This window comes from Dermacentor albipictus, chromosome 10 (assembly GCF_038994185.2).
Source record: "Dermacentor albipictus isolate Rhodes 1998 colony chromosome 10, USDA_Dalb.pri_finalv2, whole genome shotgun sequence".
Taxonomy (NCBI): Eukaryota; Metazoa; Arthropoda; class Arachnida; order Ixodida; family Ixodidae; genus Dermacentor; species Dermacentor albipictus.
The window spans coordinates 74,386,525-74,410,826 of record NC_091830.1 but is presented as its reverse complement, the minus strand read 5'-3'; the positions used below and the strand labels follow the sequence as shown (position 1 = coordinate 74,410,826).

At 45.8% G+C, this 24,302-nt stretch overlaps 2 protein-coding genes across 2 annotated transcripts in view; one reads left to right on the top strand and one right to left on the bottom strand.

Moving 5' to 3' along the window:
- The window catches only part of LOC135898084 (uncharacterized), a 140,422-nt gene extending 119,366 nt beyond the window's left edge, over positions 1-21,056 (bottom strand). Inside the window, exons 1-2 of the mRNA XM_070526722.1 lie at positions 21,032-21,056; positions 1,472-1,559 (exon numbers count right to left, since the gene is read on the bottom strand). Coding sequence (XP_070382823.1) covers positions 1,472-1,559; positions 21,032-21,041 — 98 coding nt within the window. The 5' untranslated portion in view covers positions 21,042-21,056. The remainder of the gene's footprint in view (positions 1-1,471; positions 1,560-21,031) is intronic.
- The window catches only part of LOC135899927 (uncharacterized), a 69,960-nt gene continuing 47,588 nt past the window's right edge, over positions 1,931-24,302 (top strand). The window contains exons 1-4 of the mRNA XM_070526578.1: positions 1,931-2,087; positions 6,074-6,173; positions 13,785-13,888; positions 21,055-21,291. Of these exons, the coding sequence (XP_070382679.1) occupies positions 1,931-2,087; positions 6,074-6,173; positions 13,785-13,888; positions 21,055-21,291 (598 nt within the window). The remainder of the gene's footprint in view (positions 2,088-6,073; positions 6,174-13,784; positions 13,889-21,054; positions 21,292-24,302) is intronic.

Genomic DNA, 24,302 nt, shown 5'->3' with positions numbered 1-24,302 from the left:
TATATGTATGTATATATATATTATATATTATATATATTTATATGTTTTTTTCGCTTATTTGCGGTTGTTTTCAGTACCGTCGCTGCGAACACTAGAAGCGGGTCGGGCTGGGTCAATCCGCCACATGTGGTCAGGCTGCTTATGCCCGACTCTAGATGCGTTCAGCGTGGCTAGCCAACGTTTACATGAACTCGGCAGACTGATTTCAGCCCGGCAAGCAGATTCGACCCGCTTGCGCGGGGCTCGTGTAAGCGGCTGAAACTCTCGAAATTGCAACTAGCGGAAGCGCAAATATTAGGCAGCCATAATCGTGCGGCGCCGAAAATCGGGGGACAACTGATTTGGGCGACCAATGAGAGAAGCGCAGTGCCCCTCAAAGTTTCAGCGTGGCTTGCCAAAAGCGGCGGTGACGCGTAGATAGAGGCGCATTGAGCTAAATGTGCCGTTCGTTCATACAAGGTGGAGCACCGCTATCGTGGCTCGCATGCGGGCGTGTGTTCGTATATATATATATATATATATATATATATATATATATATATATATATATATGCATATATACGTGCGTGTGTGTGTCTGTGTGTGTATGTATATGTGGGTGTGTCTGTCAGCATTATTCAAACGCTGGATATTCCCACTGGTACATACCTATCGTCACCGTTTTGCGGCCTGGTGGTGGGGCTCTCACGCAAGAGAATATGAAGAGGCTTGCTGCGTAAACCTCGTCTCACAAGTGGTGGAATGTGCGGTCCGGATACTTCGTCCTCTCGCTCCCGGTCTCTCTCCCCTTTCACCTACGCTACATCCCTGGAGCTCCGCTCGGGTCGCCGCCTCTACCAACTGCACTCAACCATGTCGCAAGACTAGCAGACTAATCCCACTATATCCACGTTGCCTGCTGCTGCGGAAACCCCTTCTTTGACAGTCACCACCCCTCAGAAGGACCCACGATGTTTGCTGGGCATCCAGGTGCCGACATTCAAGACTGGTTGGAGCTATACGAGCGCGTGAGTGACTTTAACCACCGGAACGAATTAGCAAAACTTGCTCACATCGCCTTCTACCTAACCGGCATTGCGAAAACATAGTTTTACAATCATGAGCTCGATTTCGTCACCTAGAGCGCCTTTAAACACCGCCTACGCCAGATTTTCACGAACTCGTCTGTCCACTCCGATATTGCCAAGAAGCTTGCTGAACGTGTTCAGCACTCGGGCGAGTCGTACACTTCGTACATAGAAGACGCCTTCGCACTCTGCCGCCGCGTGAACACCTCAGTGGCAGAGAGTGACCGTGTACGCCACCTGCTCAAGGGTATCGGGACAGTGTCATTCAATGCTCTTGTAGTGCTGAATCCCACTACCGTCGCAGACACAATCAGTACGTGTCAGCGTCTCGATGAGCTCCATATGCTCCGCCTACACCCTGACACATATGATTTCAAGGCGTCCAACGACAGCGAGCTACGTACCTTGGTTCCCTCCATCGTCCGTGAGGAACTGCACGCCCAAGCTTCGTCAAAACCTGCTGAGGTCCATCGAATGCCTCCTGGGGGTGACCTACACCACATGGTGAGAGAAGAGATAGCTGCCGTGACCTGCCCGCAAGTCCCTATCGCGCACCCTACCCGTACACCAACATATGCTCAGGTTGCCTCTATAGTGCCACGCTCCCAGCAGCTACCACAACAGGCACCTGCACCGCACGTGTCCCTGAATACTATTACTACAAGACCACCAGCTGTTTCATCTTAGAACGCGTGGAATTAACCTCGACCGGTTTGGTACTACTGCAGTATCCGTGGCCACATTTCAAGGTTTTGCGGAAGCCATCAGCAAGATGAAGGACGTGGCTATGATGGGTTTGAAAGGAATGAGTTTTCTGGCCCTGTACCACAACGTCGGCGTCCTTACTACGATTACTATCCACGATGTCCCCAATCTCCACAGGACTTCAACACTGCCGGTTCATTGCCTATCCCAGGTCGTCGCTCTCCATCACCGATGCGGCACTCCTCTTCTCCTCTTCGACCGGCTACTTCGTCCTCCGATCACCGCGCGGAACACTAAATGGTGGAGCTTCAGGAGGTAAGGCTGCATCCTTTGAACTACGTGAAACTCCTCCGGAGCGCACGTCAAATGTACTGTTGGTGTGTGTTGAAGGGTTCCAATCGAAGCCTTGGTTGACACAGGTCCATCGCTTTCCGTTATTAGTACTCGCTTGCCTTCTTGGTTGCGAAAAGTGAAGACACCGTATAATGGCCTTCCCTTTCGTTGTGCTAATGCAGTTCTTGTTCCGCCCTTAGGTATTTGCACTGCGCGTGTTTTCATTGATGGCATCCTTCACCACATTCTGTTCGTCGTGCTGTCTTCGTGTACCTACGCGATGATATTGGGATGGGACTTCTATTCCTCCGCCTCAGCTTTCATCTCTTGCCGTCAGCGAGCTATTCATCTGACGGACACCGAATCTTTATCCGCTATCGATGCTCATAGCCTACGTTTCGTCACGTGTACAGACTGTTTCATTCACGCGGGCAATGAGCATATTCTCACACTGACTTCCGACACCATTCTTAATGGTGATGTTTTCCTTGCGCCCAGCGGTCACTCCATATTTGGTGGGCTTAGCGTTACTCCTAGCCTGATGCCGTTTCAGGATGGTAGAGCGTTTATCGGTGTTCGTAACCCTACTTCTTTGCCAGTTGTGTTCTCCCATGGCACTACTCTGACTTGCTTTACTGACACCGAACCTCTATCGCAGATACTGCTTCACACCGAATCACCACGTTTGTCTACCACATTTGATTATCATATTCGTGCCGCTACTGCGAGACATCATACGGCCATCGTCCAGTTCTCGGTCGTCTCCTGTTGTCTTAGTTCGCAAGAAAGACGGCTCTGTACGATTTTGCGTCAATTCTCGAGCCCTTAATAAAATCACGCGCAAAGAAGTATATCCTATGCCAAGAATCGATGATGCCATTGACTCCCTCCAGGGTGCAGAACATTTCCTTAGTCTACACCTCCGATCCGGGTACTGACAAATCCCCATGCACGAAGCGGACAAGGACAAGACAGCCTGTGCAACACCAGACGGATTTTATGAGTTCAACGTCATGCCCTTCTGTTTATGTAATGCTCCTGCAACATTTGAGTGCATGATCGACACAGTTTTACTTGGCCGTAGGTGGAAGAGCTGCCTGTGCTATTTAGATGACATTGTTATTTTTTCTACAACTTTAGGTCAGCACCCTAAGCGTTTAGACGATTTTTTTACATTCATTTCCAACGCTGGACTCCAACTTAACACAAAGAAATGCCATTCCGCCCGAAAGAACATCAAAGTGTTGGACAAGCTCATCAGCAAAGATGGCGTTCGACCAGATCCTGGCAAGGTTGTTGCCATGCTTCACTTCCCTGGCCCTGCAAATCCCAAACAATTAAGTAGTTTCTTAAGCCTGGCATCCTACTTCCGCCGCTTCATCAGTCATTTTGCTGCCGTGGCGTCACCGCTGCACAAGTTGCTTAAGTCGGGCACTGCTTTCCCTTGGGCAGACGATTACGAACTTCCTTTTCAAGCCCTCAAGCAAACATTAACCACCAACCCTGTCCTCTTTCACTTCGATGAGAAGGCCGCAACTTGTTTGCACACCGACGCTAGTGGCCATGGAATCGGTGCTGTCCTTCAACAGCATGATACCACCTCACGAGGGAGAGTTGTTGCATATGCCAGCCGCGCATTAATGGCTGCCGAAAAGAACTATTCGATCACAGAGCAGGAATGTCTCGCTGTAGTTTGGGCGATACAAAAATTTCGACCATACCTTTACGGAGGGCACTTCCCGGTCATAACGCAACACGAGGCCTTATGCTGGTTGTCGTCAATTCAAAATTTATCTTGACGCCTTGGCCGCTTGGTGGTCCGATTACAAGAATACGATTTTGAGGTTGTCTACAAGTCTGGGAAAAAGCATCAAGATGCCGACGCTCTCTCTCGCTGCCCGCTGCCACCACTACCTTGGAGTACATGTCTCCACTGCCCGCCACTTGACGATAAGACAAAGTCTCCACTCTCGTTATTAACTCTAGCGCTTACTGGCACGTTATCTTCCAATCGCGTCACTCAGCTCGCCTCATGTCAACGTTCTGATCCGCACTGCAACGGCATTATTCAACTTATCCAACACCTGTGCAGAACTACTTCTGCACCAAATCCCAGATTACGCCGACAACTGCAACTATTTAAGCTCGTCGACGATGTGCTGCATCGCTACATTTACAACTCTGACGGACACCGTTGGGTGTCTCTTCTTCCATGTTAGCTGCTTACACAAGTTCTTGAAGCCTTTCACAATAACCTTTCTGCTGGCCATTTGGGCTTCCACAAGACATACCACCGCGTTAGGAGCTGTTTCTTTTGGGCAGGCAAGTACGTCGCTTCTTGCGCCCAATGTCAACGGAGGAAATGGCCGACTTCGCCTCCTGCTGGGCTTTTACAGCCTATCCCACGTCCCGCGACAGCCTTTGCCATTGTTGGGATAGACCTAGTCGACCCTGGATTGTGACAGCTGTTGACCTAGTCGGCCCTGGATGGATCGTGACAGCTGTTGACCAGCTCACACATTACGCAGAGACCGCTGCTCTACACTCTAGTTCGGCTTCAGACGTTGCCACCTTCTTTGCGGATGCCATTGTGCTGCGTCATGGTGCACCTCGTGTACTGTTAAGTGACCGCGTCAAGATCTTCCTGTCAACAATGATCAAAGAAGTATTCGGAGCTTGTGGCACAGTTCACAAGACAACATCTGCATTTCACCCTCAAACAAGTGGCTTAACCGAGCGATTTCATCGCACACTCATAGATATGATATCAATGTATATCGGGCCAAACCACGACAACTGGGACAAACTTTTACCGTTTGTGACGTTTGCTCACAACACCTCTATTCAACGAACTACGGGGTACTCACCTTTCTACCGAGTTTACAGCCGTTCACCGACATTCACAATCGACGCCGCGTTCTTCAATGCCCCAAGTAACACCTCGGCCAGTATACCCGAACAGTTCGTATCGAGACTTGAATGCCGTCTACGCGCTCGCTTCAACACCGAAGTCAGTCAACTAGATTGCAAGCAACGTTAAGACATCTCCCGTCACGCCGTCTCTTTTCGTCCCGGAGAAGAGGTGCTCCTTTGGACGCCCGTTCGTACACCTGGTTTGTGCGAAAAGTTTGAATCCCGCTTGATCTGACCCTACATTATTAATGAACAAACATCCCCCCTGAACTATCGCGTTACTCCCGTAGACGTTTCTTCGGACCACAGTTATCGTGGTTGGGAGATCTTTCATGTTTCGCGTCTCAAAGCATTCGTTCGGCGTTACCCTCCTGGCTAACTCGCGGCCTGGCTCGCCGCTTGCGCACGCGGGGTAATTAGTGTGAGCATTATTCAAACGCTTCATATTCTCACCCGTACATACTCGCCATCGCCGTTTTGGGGCCTGGTGGGGGGGCTCTCACTCGAGAGAATAAAGGAGAGGCTGGGTGCCAAAACCTCATCGCACAATCTACACATACATACATATATATATATATATATATATATATATATATATATATTTGCCAGGATTCTTTAGAAGTAGGGGAAATTGACTATACATAACAATTAGAAAGATATAAAATGCTGAATTAGATGTTTTCTAGACCGATCTACGACTTTCGCATTCAAAATTGCGCCCTAACAACGACACTTGCTAAGCAGGATGAACGATCTTAACTAATTATGCAATTAAGCTTAGTACAATATATGGTCGGACCTGCTTCATACCATGACCAGCAACACGTATTTGGTCATGTCCCTGTAGAGGGCTTAGGCACATGTCTAAACACTGACCTAAATGAGCTGCCTATTTACGCTGTACGTTGATGCGAAGGCTTCCAGCGTCTTCAGTATTTCACGTGGTATAGATGGTTGTAGCAAAATAGCGTATTTTATGCTACACATCTACTCCGTTGCTGCGGCAGCAGTGTTAATTGTGACCTTATTCATTATCGCACATTTGCAACACCTAGAAACTGTTCACTTCCAAGTCTTAGACGAGGCTAAGCCGTGCGTACTGTTCTTTTGTAGACTACCAGTCTGGATACGACCCTGCATATCAGTCCAGCGTGGGTGAGTATATACAACACACTCTTTGATTTAAGTGATTTTCTTTCATCTGGCCATTGGTAATGTTCCCATACTTAGAATTTCTTCCCGAATGGGTCCATGCCATGGTCACAGTAGCTTCAGCAGCCTTTAAAGGGACCCAAAACCACCCGCAACATGTCGTGAGATGTCGCTAGAAATGAAAAAAAAATCTATTTTACAGTGAAAAAAATTGAGTACGCTGTTCATTATTTACGTGAGAAAGAAACTTTCAAGTTGGCGCATTAAATTCCAAAGAAGAAGAATGACCGTGTGTTGAACGAACCGGCCGCGAAAGCTCAGTGCTTGAAATGTATGTAATCAGATTATACTACACGTAAGTCGGCTGTTACACTAATCCTTTGAAACCGCCGCCTTTATACCACATCGACGCTACCGCTTTGGTCTATACTTATTACGAATAACTGAAAGAACAAACTTCATAATAACGAGCGGCGCTGCCTCCGTGGCATCCAGTGGGACGGCAGAGCCATGGTGTCCCTTATCGCATGGGGGCTCAGATGAGTACTTTCTTTGCAGCGGGGGTTCGCGAATGAGTACGTTCAGTTCTCCAGTTCCCTTATGAAATACAAAAAATGCTGTTGGCTAAATGCACCCTGAATGGGTGCCACAACTACATGAATATGACCACTGGAAAATCCCACCACTCCCTACAAATGCCGCGTGTAATCGCTATCACGCTCGCCTACGACTGTTTGCAGCATGTTTCTAGCGTTTGACTTCATAATGAGGATCGCGACTGCAGATTCGGAAATGTTTATGCAAACTGTTCGAAGGCGTTACCACAACAGCGTTGGACACTGTGAACGGTAAGGTTTCCACTGCATTAAACAGAATGGCTACCACAAAATTGGTTGGTTGTCGGTCCCTTTAATGTAATCAGACATGTGATCTATACTTCTCCCTGCATAAAGCTGAAGCAAACATTCTTTCCTCTACGAGCATCATATACCCGTTTCGTGCTCATGACATCACTCCGTATACATCTCAACCTTTGTATCTCGCCGATTTCATGTTTGCATTTCGGCCAAGCTTGCGACCGGTATAGTGCATACATAAAAAAATTATTGCAGCAGATTCTAGTTGTTGCCTTTGTGCTGCCTAAACATAAATATTTCATTAGAAAAGTCATTTTGCAAAAAAATGATTACTCCTATTTTTGCCAGAATATTGCCGTTATTGTTCCCATTTTGCAGGTTGCTGTGTCTAAGTGAACAGGTATCGAATAAATGTCAATTACTATTTAATTACACATATATGTAAGCGTGCAAATATGTCTAGGAAAGATCATAAGATAATTGTGGAGTGTTTTTTCGAAGTAATATCTGAAACCCGTAAAGCAACGGTTGCACAGATGCTGATAGTCAGTCATTCATGAGAGCATCAGTGACGTAGCGCAAAACATTTGCGAGGTAATTCTGCCAGCGAACGCTCTCAGCAACTAATATTCTGAACGTTGACAGAGGTATCAGTGTTCAAAATTGAATCAGCGCTGTCATATCCAGGAGATGTGTGCGCCCATGCAGAAATATAGTTCAATTTCCAGCGAGAATGTATTCTTTCGTGTAGTGGGGGTAAAGATTTTATTGCTCCTAATAACACACTTGAAAAAAAATTTCCGAATATAACACTTTCAAGCATTTGTTTAACAAATGTTTACCAAACACCGTCTTTCGCCCACACGGATTTAGCTCTGAAGGCATATCAGCCATAGCGATCCCCCCGTTTCCCCCAAATTTGGTACCAGTGGCAGCCGCAGTTCTTCCAATACCACTAGCTAAATTTCAGGTTGTTCCCTAAAGCGCACTTAAACAATCTTATGCGCCTGTATCCATAACTAAGTTCACTAACTCACTCACACACTTCTGACTTTGCCTACACATCCTTCGTAACATGCACCACATGCTAACGAAGCATGAAGGTTACTCGATTTCTTCACCAAGGTCACCGCGGGCGCTTATATAACGCATAAACATAGGTAGAAATTGAGCATTGAATACACTTATATTCTCGCCAGGAACGTTAAACTCTCTCCTCAGATTGCAACTAGCATGATCCAAACTTTCCTTTATGTGAACACGTGCGGTTCTCCGAGGACTGTGGAAAACATTACATAGAATGGCCAAACGCCATTTTCGAGCACGTGTCTAAGCATTTTTTTTGCAATCCCGTCATTACTTGATGCTCATAAAACTTCCCTCGCGCATCACCCATGGGATGCCCCATTCTTCATGGAATGAAACATTGCGGTTTCTCTAGCATTGCTTCCTACTGGGTTCATAAAACACGCTGGTAAATCTCTGCAGACCATATATCAGTAATCTTCCGCTACAGTTCAACTCTATCTACCGAGTTATTATTTTTTATACTATCTCATACACGGCATGATTCTTATTTCGATAAGCTGTGAGCACCGCGTCTCGTACAGGTCAGAAGAAAAGATAGAGAAAACCAAGAACGCGTCTCGTATAACGCACAAAAGGTAGCGTTCATTCAATTTTAATGGACATAACATACGCAATTCAAACTCAGGTTTGCACGTTGCCAGTCACATGGGCGACAGTAGGGCAAAACAAAATATTGCGGCCACTTTCGCTTCAACAAAGCGAGCAGGTTTACTTTGTAAGCATTTCGCACAGTGACTTTGAAAACGCCGAAGACGAGTGTTGATCAAATTTGTTGAGCCTCAATTTACCGGCACACTTCGCCCATGGCATGACCGTTCCTCCCCCCCCCCCTCCACCCCCCGCATCTATGCCCCAATTTTCGCTAAATACAAACTCCATAAATGATTTAGTTCTTTGAGGAGAGTGCGAAAACATGAATATATCGTTTCTGAGAGCTTCCGATTACACTTACTTCGTTGTAAATAAATGAAAAACGAAAAAAATAGCAGTCAATTAGGTACATGTGAGCGACTGCTAGCCCATTATTTCTCACACTGTGCTCTTTCATCTTAAGTGTATTAACGCGATCATTGCTAGGTACCTTCTTCCAGCCACAAAGTATACTATTTGAAATAAAATAAATTGTGGGACTTCATGCGAAAACCATGATCGGATTAATAAGCACGCCATAGTGGAGGACCCACATTAATTTGGCCCACCTGCGGAACACTCACAATGTACAGGTCTTAGTCCAGCATTATGCAGCTTCAGGTGAACGATGTGAACGATATCAGTCTGGGTAAGCGCAAATATCGCTGTACGTCTGCCTGCAGTCTTATTGAAGAGCCCTAGGGGACCATATTCGAAAATTAAATCATGGGGTTTTACGTGCCCAAAACACTTTCTGATTATGAGGCACGCCGTAGTGGAGGACTCCGTAGATTTCGACCACCTGGGGCTCTACACCTAAGTGTAAGTACACGGGTGTTTTCGCGTTTCGCCCCCATCGAAATGAGACCGCCGTGGCCGGAATGCGATCCCGCGACCTCGTGCTCAGCAGCCTAACGCCACAGCCACTGAGCAACGACGGCGGGTGACGATATTTACAGTCTGATGATAGCTTCTATAAGGCTGTTATCATAAAGCATGTGGCCAATGCTTGCTGGTCTAACACCGCGGCAGCTGTCGGGGACAATTAACAGAATTACCTTTCTTGAGGGAAACATGCTTCTGAACAGCTCCTGCCCAAGGGGGTGGTGTCGAGGGCGAGGGGGGCTCTATAGCCTTCTTTCACTGGTCATGGTCTAAGTCTGTTATAACGAATGTCGTCTACGATGCGAAAATGTGTAGAAATACAAGATTTTTTTCTTTTGTTCAGACGAATCACAGATACCCGCGTCTACTGGTAAGTACATGGGACGTACTTACACCTTTTTCCTACTAACTTCAACTTCCACACTTGTTTCTAGTCACACCTCGTTATGAGGAATCCAGATTTAGGGAACTAACATTATAGTGCCGGGAAATGCTACTCCCAACTCCCACAGGCACCCATGTAATTACCCTGCAATATAGTGAAAGCGGCTATAGTGACGACAAAAATGCCTACAAAATGTTTCCTTACTATGTTTGGGAACGACGTGAATACGTGCGCTCCTCTCGTGGTGCGCTAATTAATGTGTGCAAGTGTGCACTCATGAAATGATGCCAGCAGCTCTCTTGCTTTGTTCTGCACCACGCGTGTAACAATATTGCCATTCAGATTTCGGCGAACACAACATGAATAGAGCTCTCCATGCGATGCAAGTTGAATTAAAGGCAAAGGAGACGGTGAAGGATTACTATTTACTCTTTTACTGGCTTCAGTATATTCTGACAAGTTCACAAGAAAAAATTGCCCAAACAACCACATTTGAGCCCTTCACATCCAAAGATGCTTAAACTGCCTTTCACATCCAAAATGAAATGTGCCATGTCTTGTACAAGAATCAATGAACTTTGCTTACAAGCATTTTGTCAGCACTCTCATCTCAAAATACCGTAACCAATGATGTGCAATTCTTATGTCAAAAAGCAAGTCTTATTGGCTCTTTTGAACGAGAATGAGGCGTCCATAGAAAGAAAAGCTTTTTTTCGTATTTACAGAAAGGCAAAAATTTTGAAATACGCGGCTACAGTGATGATACTGATACAGTTGGGATAGTTCCCCGGTGCTCACGACTTCCCTATGACGAGTTTCTACTTTATTAGTAATGAACAAGAGGACACGGACAAGGTCAGGGAACTTCTGTTTTTTTATATATCTATAGAGACAATTTAGTTTGTTCAATGATTATCTAATGGTAATTATTGTACATTGTTGCTCTTTCTCTACTTGTATTATGACTGCGTGTTGAACTGTATCTCAGAGCAAAAGCCCCTGTCAGGCCGTGTAGCCTTTTCCTTTTGCATCGATTTCTCTTGATGTACAGAAAGAAAGAAATCAATAAACAAAAAAACTCATCAATACCGGCTGTGCAGCAACAGGGCCCGACGGATCAAAAGTGCTTGGCGCGATTGTTAGCCGCTCAGGCTTACAGCAGTCCTTGTTGTTCAGTAACGCGCTGTAGCGTCCAAGTGAGCTGTGTAGGAGGCAGTTGTGGCAATGGCTGCTGTAGGGGCAGGTAAGCGAAGGGCAGTACAGGAAGCTGACATGCAACTTGCTCCGGCATCGATGCTTGTATTTATGGTCGAGGGGATAGTGAAGAAAGAGGACGTTCATGACGGAAAAGGTTTCATCAGCCACTCGAATGCCCCTGCTCAAATACCGCTGCCTCCTCAACTCGTCCTAGCTCTGGTACATATCTATGAGCTCTGCTACAGTACTTGTGCTCTTGGTGATCAGAATTTCAAAAATATAATCACCATCGTACTTCATTCTGCCATGTTCTGGCATAAAAGCACCAACACGTTAGCACAAGTCGAGGACTTCAATATGCCTGGTGAAAGTTCTGCCCGATTGTTTCGCCCGCTCTGGCAACAGCTGCTCGGCGCGCTGCTTGCTGATGGCGGGATGACCGAAAACATCAGTGAAACTGGTTTTGAAAGCTGACAACTACTACAAATCCTCTTCGTGATTTCTATACCAAAGCTAAGTTTTCTATACCACAACTGAGTCAAAAGCTAGGCAAAGATGACGTTGTTTAAATTGGTCATATCGTCCCATTCGTACGACGACAGCCAGTCGTAGACGTCATGCCCAACTTTACCGTTGAACACCATGTGATACCTGTTGGGAAGAGTGCCAGACCAGGCAATAGACAGGTGTGGGCAACGTCTTCTATGTAGAGCCAGGTATACCTTGTGGCAGAGCCTCAGACCAGACTTCAAACGTGGAGGCGATATAGAAAGTCTAACACTCCCACCAATGGACAAGGGGTGTGTTCAGCAGTGCTGGAGGTAGCATCAAAGTAAACAAGTAATCAAGCGACGCAGGAGAACAGCTGGAAGCAAGAGCAGCTCATACTCGCCTCAAGAACTTGTGATGCGGCTAGCTCCAGTTGCTGTAATGCAGTTATCGACAATTTGTCTGACCTTGTTTATGCGCACTTCATCTTCGTTACTTATTATTTAGTGCCGATGAAAAGAGCTGACTTTCATTCTCTACGTGCAACTTTTACATTAAAGGTACCACGCAGTAAGTATGCTCAAGGTGGAAAACCTTTTTCACTGCTCCGAAACGCGTACGACGACATCTGGACGTCATTATCGAACTTTGTCCTGCAATTAATCGCATACAAGCCCAACAGCGATCTATACTTTAACACAATGGAAGAGGTGCAACACCTTTTATAGCGAAGCTGTTTATGGTTAGGGTTGCGTGGATTTTCTGTGTCCGTAAACAAATCTCCGTGTGCAAGAACTCAGCTCCCGCTTTCGTTTGCAAGATCGCTTCATTCTACGCAAAAACTTGTGCGCCTAATCAGTTGACTATGCATTTTCGGATAAGCGAGGGCTCACCCTCGTGAGTGTGCCCATGTCTGGTAACAACATTGTCCGAGAAGTTAAACAGTAATGCTAAATGATGCTACAGCTGTCATTGCTTCGCCCTTGGGGCGAAACTACTAACTTTTTTGGTATGCGAGAACCACAAGTGTTTCTGTAAGAATCGTACATCTCTTGCACGTGTAATTCCTGCTTTAGTGAACTGGACTTACAGTGCCACTAATTTAGAAAATTTATATCTATCGCTTGTGTGTACGCTTTCTCACTGTGGAGCAACGAACGGGTCAGTAGGTCTGCTACTTCCGACAGTATACATTGTCTTTAGCCATGCTTTCAAAGACGCCCACTCGGTCTAAAAAGTCAAATAAAAAAAGATGCTAGTTCATGCATGCACAGACGTCGCTAAGTAAGCGATTGTTGCTAGATCAACGCTACACTATGCCTGGAAGGAGAATCGTCGTAACTGGATTGACTTTTCACCAAGCTTTTGGCATATCTACAAAGCTACGACATCTCACATCGCCCCTTTACGTATATAATAAGTAAGCGTTTTAACATTGCAAAGCCACTCAAGGGCAAAGATTCGGTGTCAACCGCCATCATGGACGTTGACGACACAGGCGGTGTCCCAGCTACTCAGCAGGAACGTCGACACGTGGGTGCGTAATGCTATTGCCCGCAGTGGAAGCCAGAACGCTGCTCTGGAGCTGAATGAGCAAGGCGGGTTGATGCATCTACCTGGCAGGATTGTTTTTTCACCCAAACGTACTGCAAGTCTCTCGAGCCCCGCTAACCTTATTTGTTCGGGCGGTGCATGCACCGTTGATACCAGGACGGCCCGACGGCCATCGTAGTGATGGCAGGTTCACTGAATGTTCGCGAAATGTAGTGACGTTCTTATTAAAGTAACCGCACCTCTATGAGAAATGGTGGAATGATAGTTTTCGTATTAGTTTGGTACAGATCGGCTTCTTTAAGTTGCATCCGGACAAGGAAGCTTTTACAATCAAACCCTACCGCATATGTGTTTGCCGCGGCCGGGAACCGAACGCGGGACCTCGGGGTCAGCAACAGAATGTCGTAGCCATTTGGTCACCGCGGCGAAATCTTCAATACTCTAGCCTCAAATGCACCACATTACGTATTGTTCGAACATGCTGTGGCACATTTAATTTCAATGTTGCCACTTCTTTCTTATTTGCAGAGAGGATTCTACTTCGTCGTCATTGTTCTGGATAACCATCATCCTGTTCTGCGGGGCATTCTTGTTCTGCTGTGGCATAATTGTCATCACCATAGTGACAACAGGTAAGAATAACGCCAGCGTCTAACTGTAAAAAGGAATGTTAGGCACTGGTTTTTTCCAAGGAGAAAGCCTTACGAGGAAGCTTTAGCTCGGTTGCTCCTATCTAAATACATGTAAAAGGGTGATTCGTTTTTCTCGACAACTTAAATCTAGTGACTGTTAGTCTTGGATTTTTCATTTATGTGGTGAATATTTTGTAAAAAATGGCAAAAATTAATAATTTTAAGAGAAGTAAACTATGCAGTTTACAGGTCTGTAACTCAGCAATCAAAGATGATATCATAATTCTGTGAATTGCATATAATATTAGTATATCTAAAGCGGACAAAACTTATATGTTACACAGAAATTCTAAAAAACTAATAATATGGTTATAGAGATTTTGCAGAACCCTTGCACACAACATTAGGAAATCATGTAAGTTATTAATCGACATATAAAATTTGCCCGCTTTGAGTGATCTAATGGGTACCATTTACAAAATCGCGATATCTTTTCTTGATGCACAGATGTACAGATGCACAGATGCACAGATATGTAAACTTCATGCTTCTATTTTTTTCGAGCTTCCAAATTTTTCAAAATTCTGTTCACGAAATTCAGGCCCTACATGGAATTTCCGCTTCCAACGGTCACTACAATTTACCTTTACTTCACAAATCAAACGAATTTCATTAATATCGGTCCAGGGGTTACCCCAGAAAAGCACTTTTACATTTTGCATGTAGATGAATCGGCCCTGTCGGACTTGGGGTCGAGATAAAGCTTCCTCTTAAGTCCCTCATAGGCCGGCAAATCCATTGTACGGCACCATCGAGAAATTGACGGTCCGTTGTCAAGACACCAAAATTCAATGGCACCAAAATTGGTGGTGCCAACCAATCAGTGGTGGGAGTTAAAGCAGCGACCTTTGGTGTTAATTGAGGCAAAATTAACTAAGGAACTCGAACCCATGACCATTGGTGGAAACCGAACCCTCAAACTTTGTGTGGTACCACAGTTAAATGGCACCAGAATTGGTGGTACCACAACCAATGGTTGAATGCACGACCATTGGTGGTAGTTGAACCCACGACCTTCTGACTTAATTGACGCGAGGTTAATTAAGTAACCGGTAATCAAGGCACTCAACCTCTCGACATTTGGTGGGAGAAAACAAGTAATAGGAAGTAACAAAGCATCTGAATGAGAATGTCCAATAATTTAATGAATGTCTCGCGAGAGCGCAGGCTTTCACCCACATCCTCTTTAGCTTATGTTAAAGTGCCTATCAACATTTCTTTTGTGGCCATAAGTTCGCGTTTACTGAACAAGTGTCACGCACTGGTATTTAAAGCACCACTTGTAATGCGAGCCAAATATTTGGTCTCTCATCTCTCGAAAGTATCTGCCAGCAGAAACTGATATGACGTCGGTGCAATATCCGTAGAAATAATCACGTCATTATCGCTGACAATTTTCTTCGATTTAACCGAACACTTTTTCTACCAATTTCTGCTACAAGGAGTTTATCATGCAGCGCTTCATCTTCTCTTGCCTACAGAAAAACGTTTAGTTCCTGATCGCCTAAGTACGTACGTTCCTTCTCAAACCGACAATGAATCACGTCGAATCCACCAGAAGGCGGTCTAATGTAGTTACGATGCAGAAAACGCAGTGACGATTATGATTCGGAGAATCATGGTCGTGGTGCCTACCAATCAGCAAATGGCCACCTAGCTGTTCACAAAAATATATTTCTGAATGAAACAACCTAATGGAATTCCCACTAACCCAGTCTTGGCTTTTCATTTTATGACTCCTCCCTGTCACAGATTGTTAAACGAGGAGAAGCCATGCAATGCTTAGGATCAGCTCTCCGCAAATTGTGTGTGCACAAGATGCAGCTTGCCTTTGACAATGAGATTTCCTGTATTGAGGCGGCAGGGTTCCCTGACTCGATGGTAACGCCAGTGGTGGAAACCCTCCTGTAGAAGTTAAAAGAATCTAGTAGCAAAGCAAGGGTGAGGACGACTACTATGGCCGTAAGACCTGAAGTGGCACCGTATATGCACAGGGTCGCTCAGAACCTAAGGAAGGTGGCAGGCAGGTTTGGAGTCCCCCTTGTCTTTTCAGCCCCTTTTATGCTCGCGTGACTCTGCCCCCACACCTTCTGTAGTTCTAAAGGAAGGCATGGCTTTAGCAAGAACCATACCAAGACGTTGGCAAAATACAATGTTGGAGATGTGTACGAAACCCCCTGGCGTGTGGCAAGTCCTACATGGGGTACACAGGATGGTGCCTGAAGGATCGATCCAGGGAACACGAACAAAATTAACGAAAGATGAATTGGTGCACTTGCCTGCCCACTGGAATGCCTGTCACTGTGCACCTCTTTTTAAGGAGATAAAGATTCGCGACCTGATGGAGGCCTATCACATAAGAAAGAAACGCCAAGACTGTGTTAGTTGCACTTCCATTGTGTTGTTTCAATCAAAAATATTTTTTTTTTATGATTGGTTGCCCCGCTAGGCTGATGAGTGTTCTTGTTTGCTGCATTTTGCGCATGTTCTATTTGTCTATATGTGTCCACGGGCTGCCGTGATTAAACCAGTTGAAATTTACCGTACCGCCCGCGTCGTTTATGTGTTCTCGTCTGCTATGCGTGTCTTTATTTGCGGTCAATATGATATGCCGAGACTTCGGCAGAGTACAACGAGTGCCTCCTACGTTGCAGTGTGGCAAAGAGGTCGCGATGGGCGTCGTTCAGCGAATAATATCGCAAAACGAAATTGGCTGTCCTAGAATAAAGGCGAAGGACTCGACTCATTCTTATTGCCTGCGAGGGAACGTATGCTCTTGTTCGGTCGCACGAGAGCGGTGGCTCGCGCTCACCGAGCGACAATGAAACCGACTAGCCCCGCTTACGTCAGTGCGGCGGACGAGAACTTGAAGAAGCAATTTGCTTCTAACATATTTGGATTTTCGCGGTCTGTGTGGATTTTCGCATTCTGTGTGTTCTGTGTGTGATACACTGTGTTCCGCGAACAGTCTACATACAGTAGAAAAAGAATGCTGCGCACGTGGACGCAGGTCCGTGCTAACGTACTTCAGGAATTACATCCGGAATTCATCATTATTCCGTAGTTATAAAATTCCGGGAAAAGCCTATTATTGTCTGCTCACGCTTGGTCGCGACCACCCAGAGAGAAAAATAATGTGACAGTCACTTTAGCATACGCTGTAGAGGATGAAGACAAAAGCCTGCGTGCTCACCAGACATTCATTAAATTAGTTGACATTCTCATACGAATGCGTTCTGACTTTCTATTGCTTGGTGATTCCCACCAAAGGTCGTAGGTCCCAGTGTCTTAGGGAACTAGAGAAGTAACTGCGCCTTAATTAGCACCAAAGGTTGTGGTTTCCGCTCCCACCAGTTGTCCTGGGTCCAACCATCAATGGTGACGCCATTAAGTTTGGTACTCTTGAATTTTGGTTCCACCGAAGGTCGAGCGTTCGACGCCACCAAAGGCCGTGGGCCTATGGTGGCCTCATTGCCTTATTTACCTTATTGTCCTATTTAACACCGAAGGTCGTGGGTCCCAGCGCATTAATTAGCTTTATCATAATAAAATCTGCCTTACTTAAGACGAAATGTCGTGGGTTCGACTTCCACCAAAGGTCGTGCGTTCGAGTTCCACCAAAGGTCCCGGATGGCAACATCACCTTTGGTTCCATTAAATTTTGGGGCAATAACGTTGGACGGTAAATTTTTTATAACGCCGGACAGCGAATTCTTAGACCCATCAGGCGCTTAAAACTTGCTCCTTAATAAACTTTGGCCACACTGCTCATTGCTGTCGTAGCCACTGTGTCTAACTTTTACTTATTACTACTACTACTGCTGTAGTAGTACTGTAGTTGTGCAGTACTTCGTCCTACTACTGTAAAACAAAGCCGGTCCGCCCAACGTAGCACGGTCAGACAAAGCACTTGAGGCCGAGCACGCACTCCACCCCAGTCGTGCACATAACAAACGCTGCGCATACGCACTACACATGCATGTAGGTGCGTGTTCTAGGTATAGCGTAGATACCACGGTCACCATGGGGTGCCTCGAAGAGCGAGCTGGCGGAGCGCACTGCGACTCGGCGAGCTGAGGCCGCCAAACGCTTTTGGCTTAATTTGGCGCGTCGTAGGCTCCAAAAACAGCAAATAGTGGTGTCTACGTGAAACCCCAAAGTAGAATTTGAACTGCGCTCTCCGGTTACGTTCTTGGCAGAATATTCTCGAACGTCCCACTCCAATGTAGCCTTCGTGGTGTAATGCATTGAACAAGGAACGGGAGAAGGGTATCAAAGGTGAACCCAACTAAAATTGTCTCATAATTCCGCATCTAATGCACGCACCGAAGTCCTTGCTGCAAATTATTTCCTAAATACTCTATTTAACTTTTAAGTTCAATATTTCACGTCTAAGAATACCTTTTCGAGGCCCCTATAATGGAGCCGCCACACCTCGTAGAATGAGACGCAGACGTCCGTCGCCTTTAGCGAACTATTTCTGAAGCCTAATCCAAGCTCCGCTAGGAAGAGTGCTCTCTTATTTCAAAAGTGAAAGTTTCCGGTCAATAAAAAACTGTAGTAACAATGTCATCCTCCTATAATTTTACAAAAGCTCCTTCGAAGTTGCTTGCTCAGATGTGTCCCCGCGCTTCAAAAAGTACTGCCAGCGTCACCTGTTCAGTAAGAAGTTTGTTCAAACTGTAAAAGCGTTTGATGTTCATAAGACCAGAGTTTTTGAGGACGATGTGCTTCGACAAGTCGCAGAGGGCTGCCATTGTGACGGGGCTTCCGCTTATGTGCCGCATTTAAAGCTTCGATGTCCATAATCAGTGAGATCATGTCACTGTATCCTCGAGGACTCGACCTCCTGCCGTCATAGCTGTATCCGCCACGTCATTACGTGGAACAATACCTGGGCTCACTGACACTGACATCTGCGTCTGTTTCATGTGTTCCGCACACAGTAACCACAGTAGCCACGACGTTGTCTTCATAGTCTTCCGCGTTGTTACATTCGATCTGTTCGTTCAGCGCCCGCCATCCATCGTTGCAAGCCTTCAGCCAGTCGTGTACAGCGCCAAGCTCCACCATGATGAACTAGTTTGTTTCGATGAGCCGACCTGCTTCTTTCCGGCGCCGCGCTTGCAAACTCGGGGACTCGGCCACCTGGCAATAATTTGCATATCTACCTTTGTGACGATGTCGTTCCGGGTCAAGAAAATGGGACATTGCCATGATTCTGGGCCCCATCAAATCTAGCATAAAAAATTCTTCTCCATGAGAGTAGAGGGGAAAGCTCGTTCTTATCTAGAATGCTGCTCATTCGCGTCCATCTTGTATGACATTCCAAATTCAAGCAACCTCACGTGCGTCTGCATTCTCTCGAACAGCGTCTTCGTCTCTTCGTAAACTAACGCTCATGTTATGCTGTGAATTCTTTTGTGTGATTGTGGCCCGCCTTACTTGTTTTATTTGGGACGAAGATTTCTACCTAAAACGTTCGCTTGCCAGCCGCTGAAGTACGTCGGCTGTCAATCAACGCAATGCGTCGTTATGCTCCGTTCCTGTATATTTGGATAGCAGCAAGGTAAGACAGGAGCACTGCTCCGAGTGTTGTAGTTGTGACACCTTGGCCCAGAGGATACTGGATTGACTGGGCTCGTGTTGGCTGCTCATAAGCACGCGCTATTCTCCACGTTATTGATCACCTCTTGTGCAACTGGCTTTTTATTCCTTTGAGAAAGGCCACCTCATCAATGTCCTATCATAAACGCCACGGGGGGGGGGGGGGGGGGGGCAGTTGTCAGCAATATAGTTGCGAACTAAAATTATTCGAAGGAAGTCCTGCGCTGACGACACATAAGGTGTCTATGTGAAACTGAAATCATCGCGATTCAGCGGAAATGGGACTGGTAGTTATTGTGTGGTTGGTGCCTGATCTTTATCCTAGTGGCTTCGAACAGATCTGTGAATTCAAACATCAAGCATGTTTAAACATCATTGGGTTATAACTGCAACAATGCGCAAGAATTATGCAGGAACGCCCATTATAATTGTATTGTAGTTTAAGAACATAGGAGCCTGTGATCTAGGCGAGAAAGGCTAGTGCACGTCTAACAAAGAACGCCAAAGAGAAATCTGGGTCTAGTCGCTTTGTGATCCCTTCAACCTGTGGTGGGAATGATAGGACTGATGAGCCGTATTGGCACGGCAACTAAAGTGAACATTTCAAGCAGTTCATAGATTTTGCCTGAAATTCATCACTCTGTCATTGTGCGACGTCGAGGATGCTGAGGTAAGTTTCACTGACGTTCATGTTCATCGCAGACTTTTGGCATTGCGATAATGTAATTTTTCCTGTAGCTTTTTGCATTAAATATCTATCCGTGCACAATACTTAACCATACACAGCTTAAAAAAGCAGTGAGCGAGAAATTTCACCATATGTTTGGCGCTCTTTGGCCAGAGCTGGCCTTTGTGCCATTAAAGCACATTAATCCATCAATCGTCAAATGCAAGTACAGGGAGTGATTTCGGCGGCGGAGTGTCCATATTTAGCGGCAGCAGGTGTCGGAATTGTTTTTTTATGTGTGTGTCTTTCGCGTGACAGGCAGGTGAAGTGGGTGCAGCCCGAAAATTTTTACCAATAGCCGAGGGCTAATGGCGAAAAGGGGTCGAATCAGAAATAACTGTTTCCCTTTTTTTGTCAATCATGCGTAATCAGTGTGTACACATCATATCAGATGGGGAAGTATCGTGGTTTTCGTGAGGTCTCGTGAGAGACAGGTAAGGTGGGGGTGGTCGAAAAAAGTTTTTGACCAATCGTGCAGGGCTGATAGCAGAATTGGAATAGAAAAGTTTGGAATAGTTTTACGTTTTAGCGCCCCAAGTCTGTAAATGCAATGAAGTGCCACGATCTATCCTAAGGTACTGCTTTAAACTTCTGACATTATTTGTTTGAACGTAACGAAATGCGAATGCCGTGTGCATCGTTACACACGTAAAATATGTCCAATTTGAATCCCCGCCAACTGGCATGCAATGTTGCGAGGATAATAATATGGCTACATTGGTTTTGACTTTACGTCAATGCTTACGCACATTCTGTCATCCTTTTTCGTCAGGTGGGAATGGGGACAGGGATGTGGTCGATAAAGGCCCGGACCTAGGAAGCGGTGGCGGTGGTGGTGGCGCTGGCAGTCAGGGACCGGGACCTGTCGGGCCAACTAACCCCCCCGTTATATCCAGCGGAACAGATACAACCAACAGTGGCCAGCCTACCAGTGCGGGCCCGCCTGCATCTCCGAGGTCACAAGCGACTCCTACGAGGACAACTACCGCACCACCTGCGAGCACAAGCGGTAAGAATTATTAAACTGATACATTCTGGGGTTCTACGCGCAAAAAGTGCAATCTCACTATGAAGCACGACGAAGTAGGAAATTCCGGATAATTTCGACAACCTCGGTTTCGATACCGTGGAGCTATGTCTAGTGCGGGTCAGTATCGAAGATGCATGTACTTTAAATACCGTCCTAGGCACTCTTTATGTATTGTATCTGTATCATGATACGTCTGGCAAGACGTGTATCAGTACCTGTACTTCCGTTACATGAAATGTTGTAATGAGTATCTTAAGATACAAGATACTGGTTATCGCAGCACCAGTGTGCAGAACTATAAACGTTGGCTGTATGCGCCTCTCAAGCTGATACTGCTGCCGCTAAGCCACCTGAATAAAACTAAAGCGCTTCTGTCTTTTCGTCAGTGCCCTCCAGCCAGGGCAGGTGATAAGGTCTGCGCGTCCCTGTAGGTGGAGTAGAGCCGGGTGGTGGCGGTCAGGACATCTCGACAAAAACAAGCATGCAAACTTCTGCGTGCAGCTGAATATTTGTTTCCTTGATTTCTTGTTGTTAATTGTGTTGGTTCCGTGACCCTTGCTCGTAGTCACCGCATTGTGCTGCGTGAGCCAATGCGTGCGGCGTCTAGCGTGCAAATTCTGATGGCGCCGAAGTGTCGTCTGAAGTCTCTTTTTCATGATGCTTTGTTACGAAGTCTGAGGAACGCGAGAATGGGGTAGCCTTGCGTCTAGTGGCTTTCACACGTTGTTTTGGAATGAAAATATTAATACTTTGAGCAAGAGAGACAAAAATTGTGAGATACTAACAGACCTATCATTCCTTACTCCGACCAAAGATGGTTGGTCGGAGTTAAGAAATTTAATGACGGAGTTAAGAAATGTCCTACAAAGAACACCAAAGAAAAATCTGGGTCTAGTCGTTATGTGATCCATTCACTTTGTGGTGGGAATGATAGGACTGATGAGCCGTATTGACACGGCAACTAAAGTGAAAATTTCAAGCAGTTCATAGATTTTGCCTGAAATTCGTTCCTCTCTCATATGGCGACGTTGAGGAGGCTGAGATAAGCTTCATTGACCTTCATCTTCATCGCAGACTTTTGGCATTGCGATAACGTAATTTTTCATGTATCTTTTTGCATTAAATATCCATTCGCGCACAATAATTAACCATACACAGCACAAAAACGTAGAAAGCGAGAAATGCCATCATATGTTTGGCGCTCTTTGGCCTGAGCTGGCCTTTATGCCATTAAAATCCATTAATCCATCAATCATCAAATGCAAGTACAGGGAGTGATTTTGGCGGCGGAGTGTCCATATTTAGCAGCGGTAGGGTGTCGGAATTGTTTTTTGTGCGTGTGTGTGCGCAGTGTATGTCACGTATAAAATTTCAATTTTTACAAAAGCGTTGAAGAAAGAGACAATATGACAAAATGCACATTTTCTTTCCCGCACGCAACATAGATGAAACGCTGTTATCGATACAAGACGATGCAGTTTACTTCCTCATCGAAACCTTGGCAAATTGTACAAATGCGCGCCCAACATTCGCATGGTAGCTGAACTATTTCAGCGTCTACAATCTTAGCATGCAGATTTCTTTCTGTGAGCCATACAACCTCCTAACGAAGTTAGCAGAGGAAAGTTTGGAGCTGCAGTCGTTCAACAAGTATGGCATTAAAGGGCATTTCGATAATCTTTCCACAGCTTGCAGTGGCTTTATTGAGAACGCAAACTGTGTCACCTTGTATTACTCACTGCGTTGCCGCGGCATTGAGAGCTAATTGCACAAGATACATTGAAAGCATTCGACTTTTTTCACGCCGGCAGCTACTGCACTCTGCCGAAGGCACATGCACCTAAGAAGAGGACCACTTGGGCGCAGTAGAGAGCCATGACGCAATAGCTACATTGAGAAAGAAACTGCAACCTGAGCAGAAATCATCGTAGTTATTTGAGGAGCCGCTTTCACAAGTGCTTAAAGAGACATCTTCTATGTTACTTTCGATTTTCCTGGCTCATATCATGAGCTCGCATGAAACTGGACCCCCACTGTCGCTTATATTGGACACTTATTGGACACTATCCGGAGAGGGTGATAACTAAATAGTATTTAAAAGAGCATGATACGAAACACTTATGCCAAATGTTCTTGCTTTTAGGTCCACATTTCATAATTTGGCACGAAGCCTGAACTTCACTAAACTGCAGCGAAGAATTTGCTACTCCACTTTTTATGCGAGTTATTTTTTTTGCACCTCCCAGACATCCTGGCATCTCGGGTCAAAAAAAAAAGACAGGAGATTCTTCAAGTCACCGGAAGTGGATGTGGTGGTCGCGTGAAATCACACACAACTTAATAAAAACTCCGTCGATTAGACCAGTGGGGTGTTAAAATGTCATAATAATGACGGTCTCCACGTCAGCTGCCGAATTGACATCATTTATTGATCGTTCTTAGCGGAAACGCTTGAGGAAATCATGTTCGCGCTTGTCCTGTCGAATGCTGACTGTACTCAGCTACTGTACACTGGAGCTTTCACCAGCACGTCCATCTTGCGTGATTTCGAGTAAGTGGTATGTGGTACCGCAAGACCGGCACGACGTTAGTAAGATCTTGATGAGGGCTAGTTGGTTCATACTTAGAACTGAGGTGAAACAGCGCGAAAAAGACGAGGACACAAGGAAACAAAACAGCGCTTGTCTGTGGTATTTGTTTCCTTGTGTCCTCGTGTTTTTCGCGCTGTTTCACCTCAGTTCTAGGCACGACGTGTTTCGACACGACGATTAACCTCTCTTTCGCACCCCAAACCACGCTGCACTTAGCGCGCCTACTTAATGGTCGCATTAAAAAGTAGCACAATTACTCTTGCACTCTCGAGCATTTGAGATTCCGTAGCCCCAGTGCTGCCTAACTCCAAAGGCGATTCTCCCCCTAACTCGGATGAATTCATTTTAAATTATTTAAATAAAGGAGTCGCTGCACTTGAGCGGAGATGTAGCAGTGCA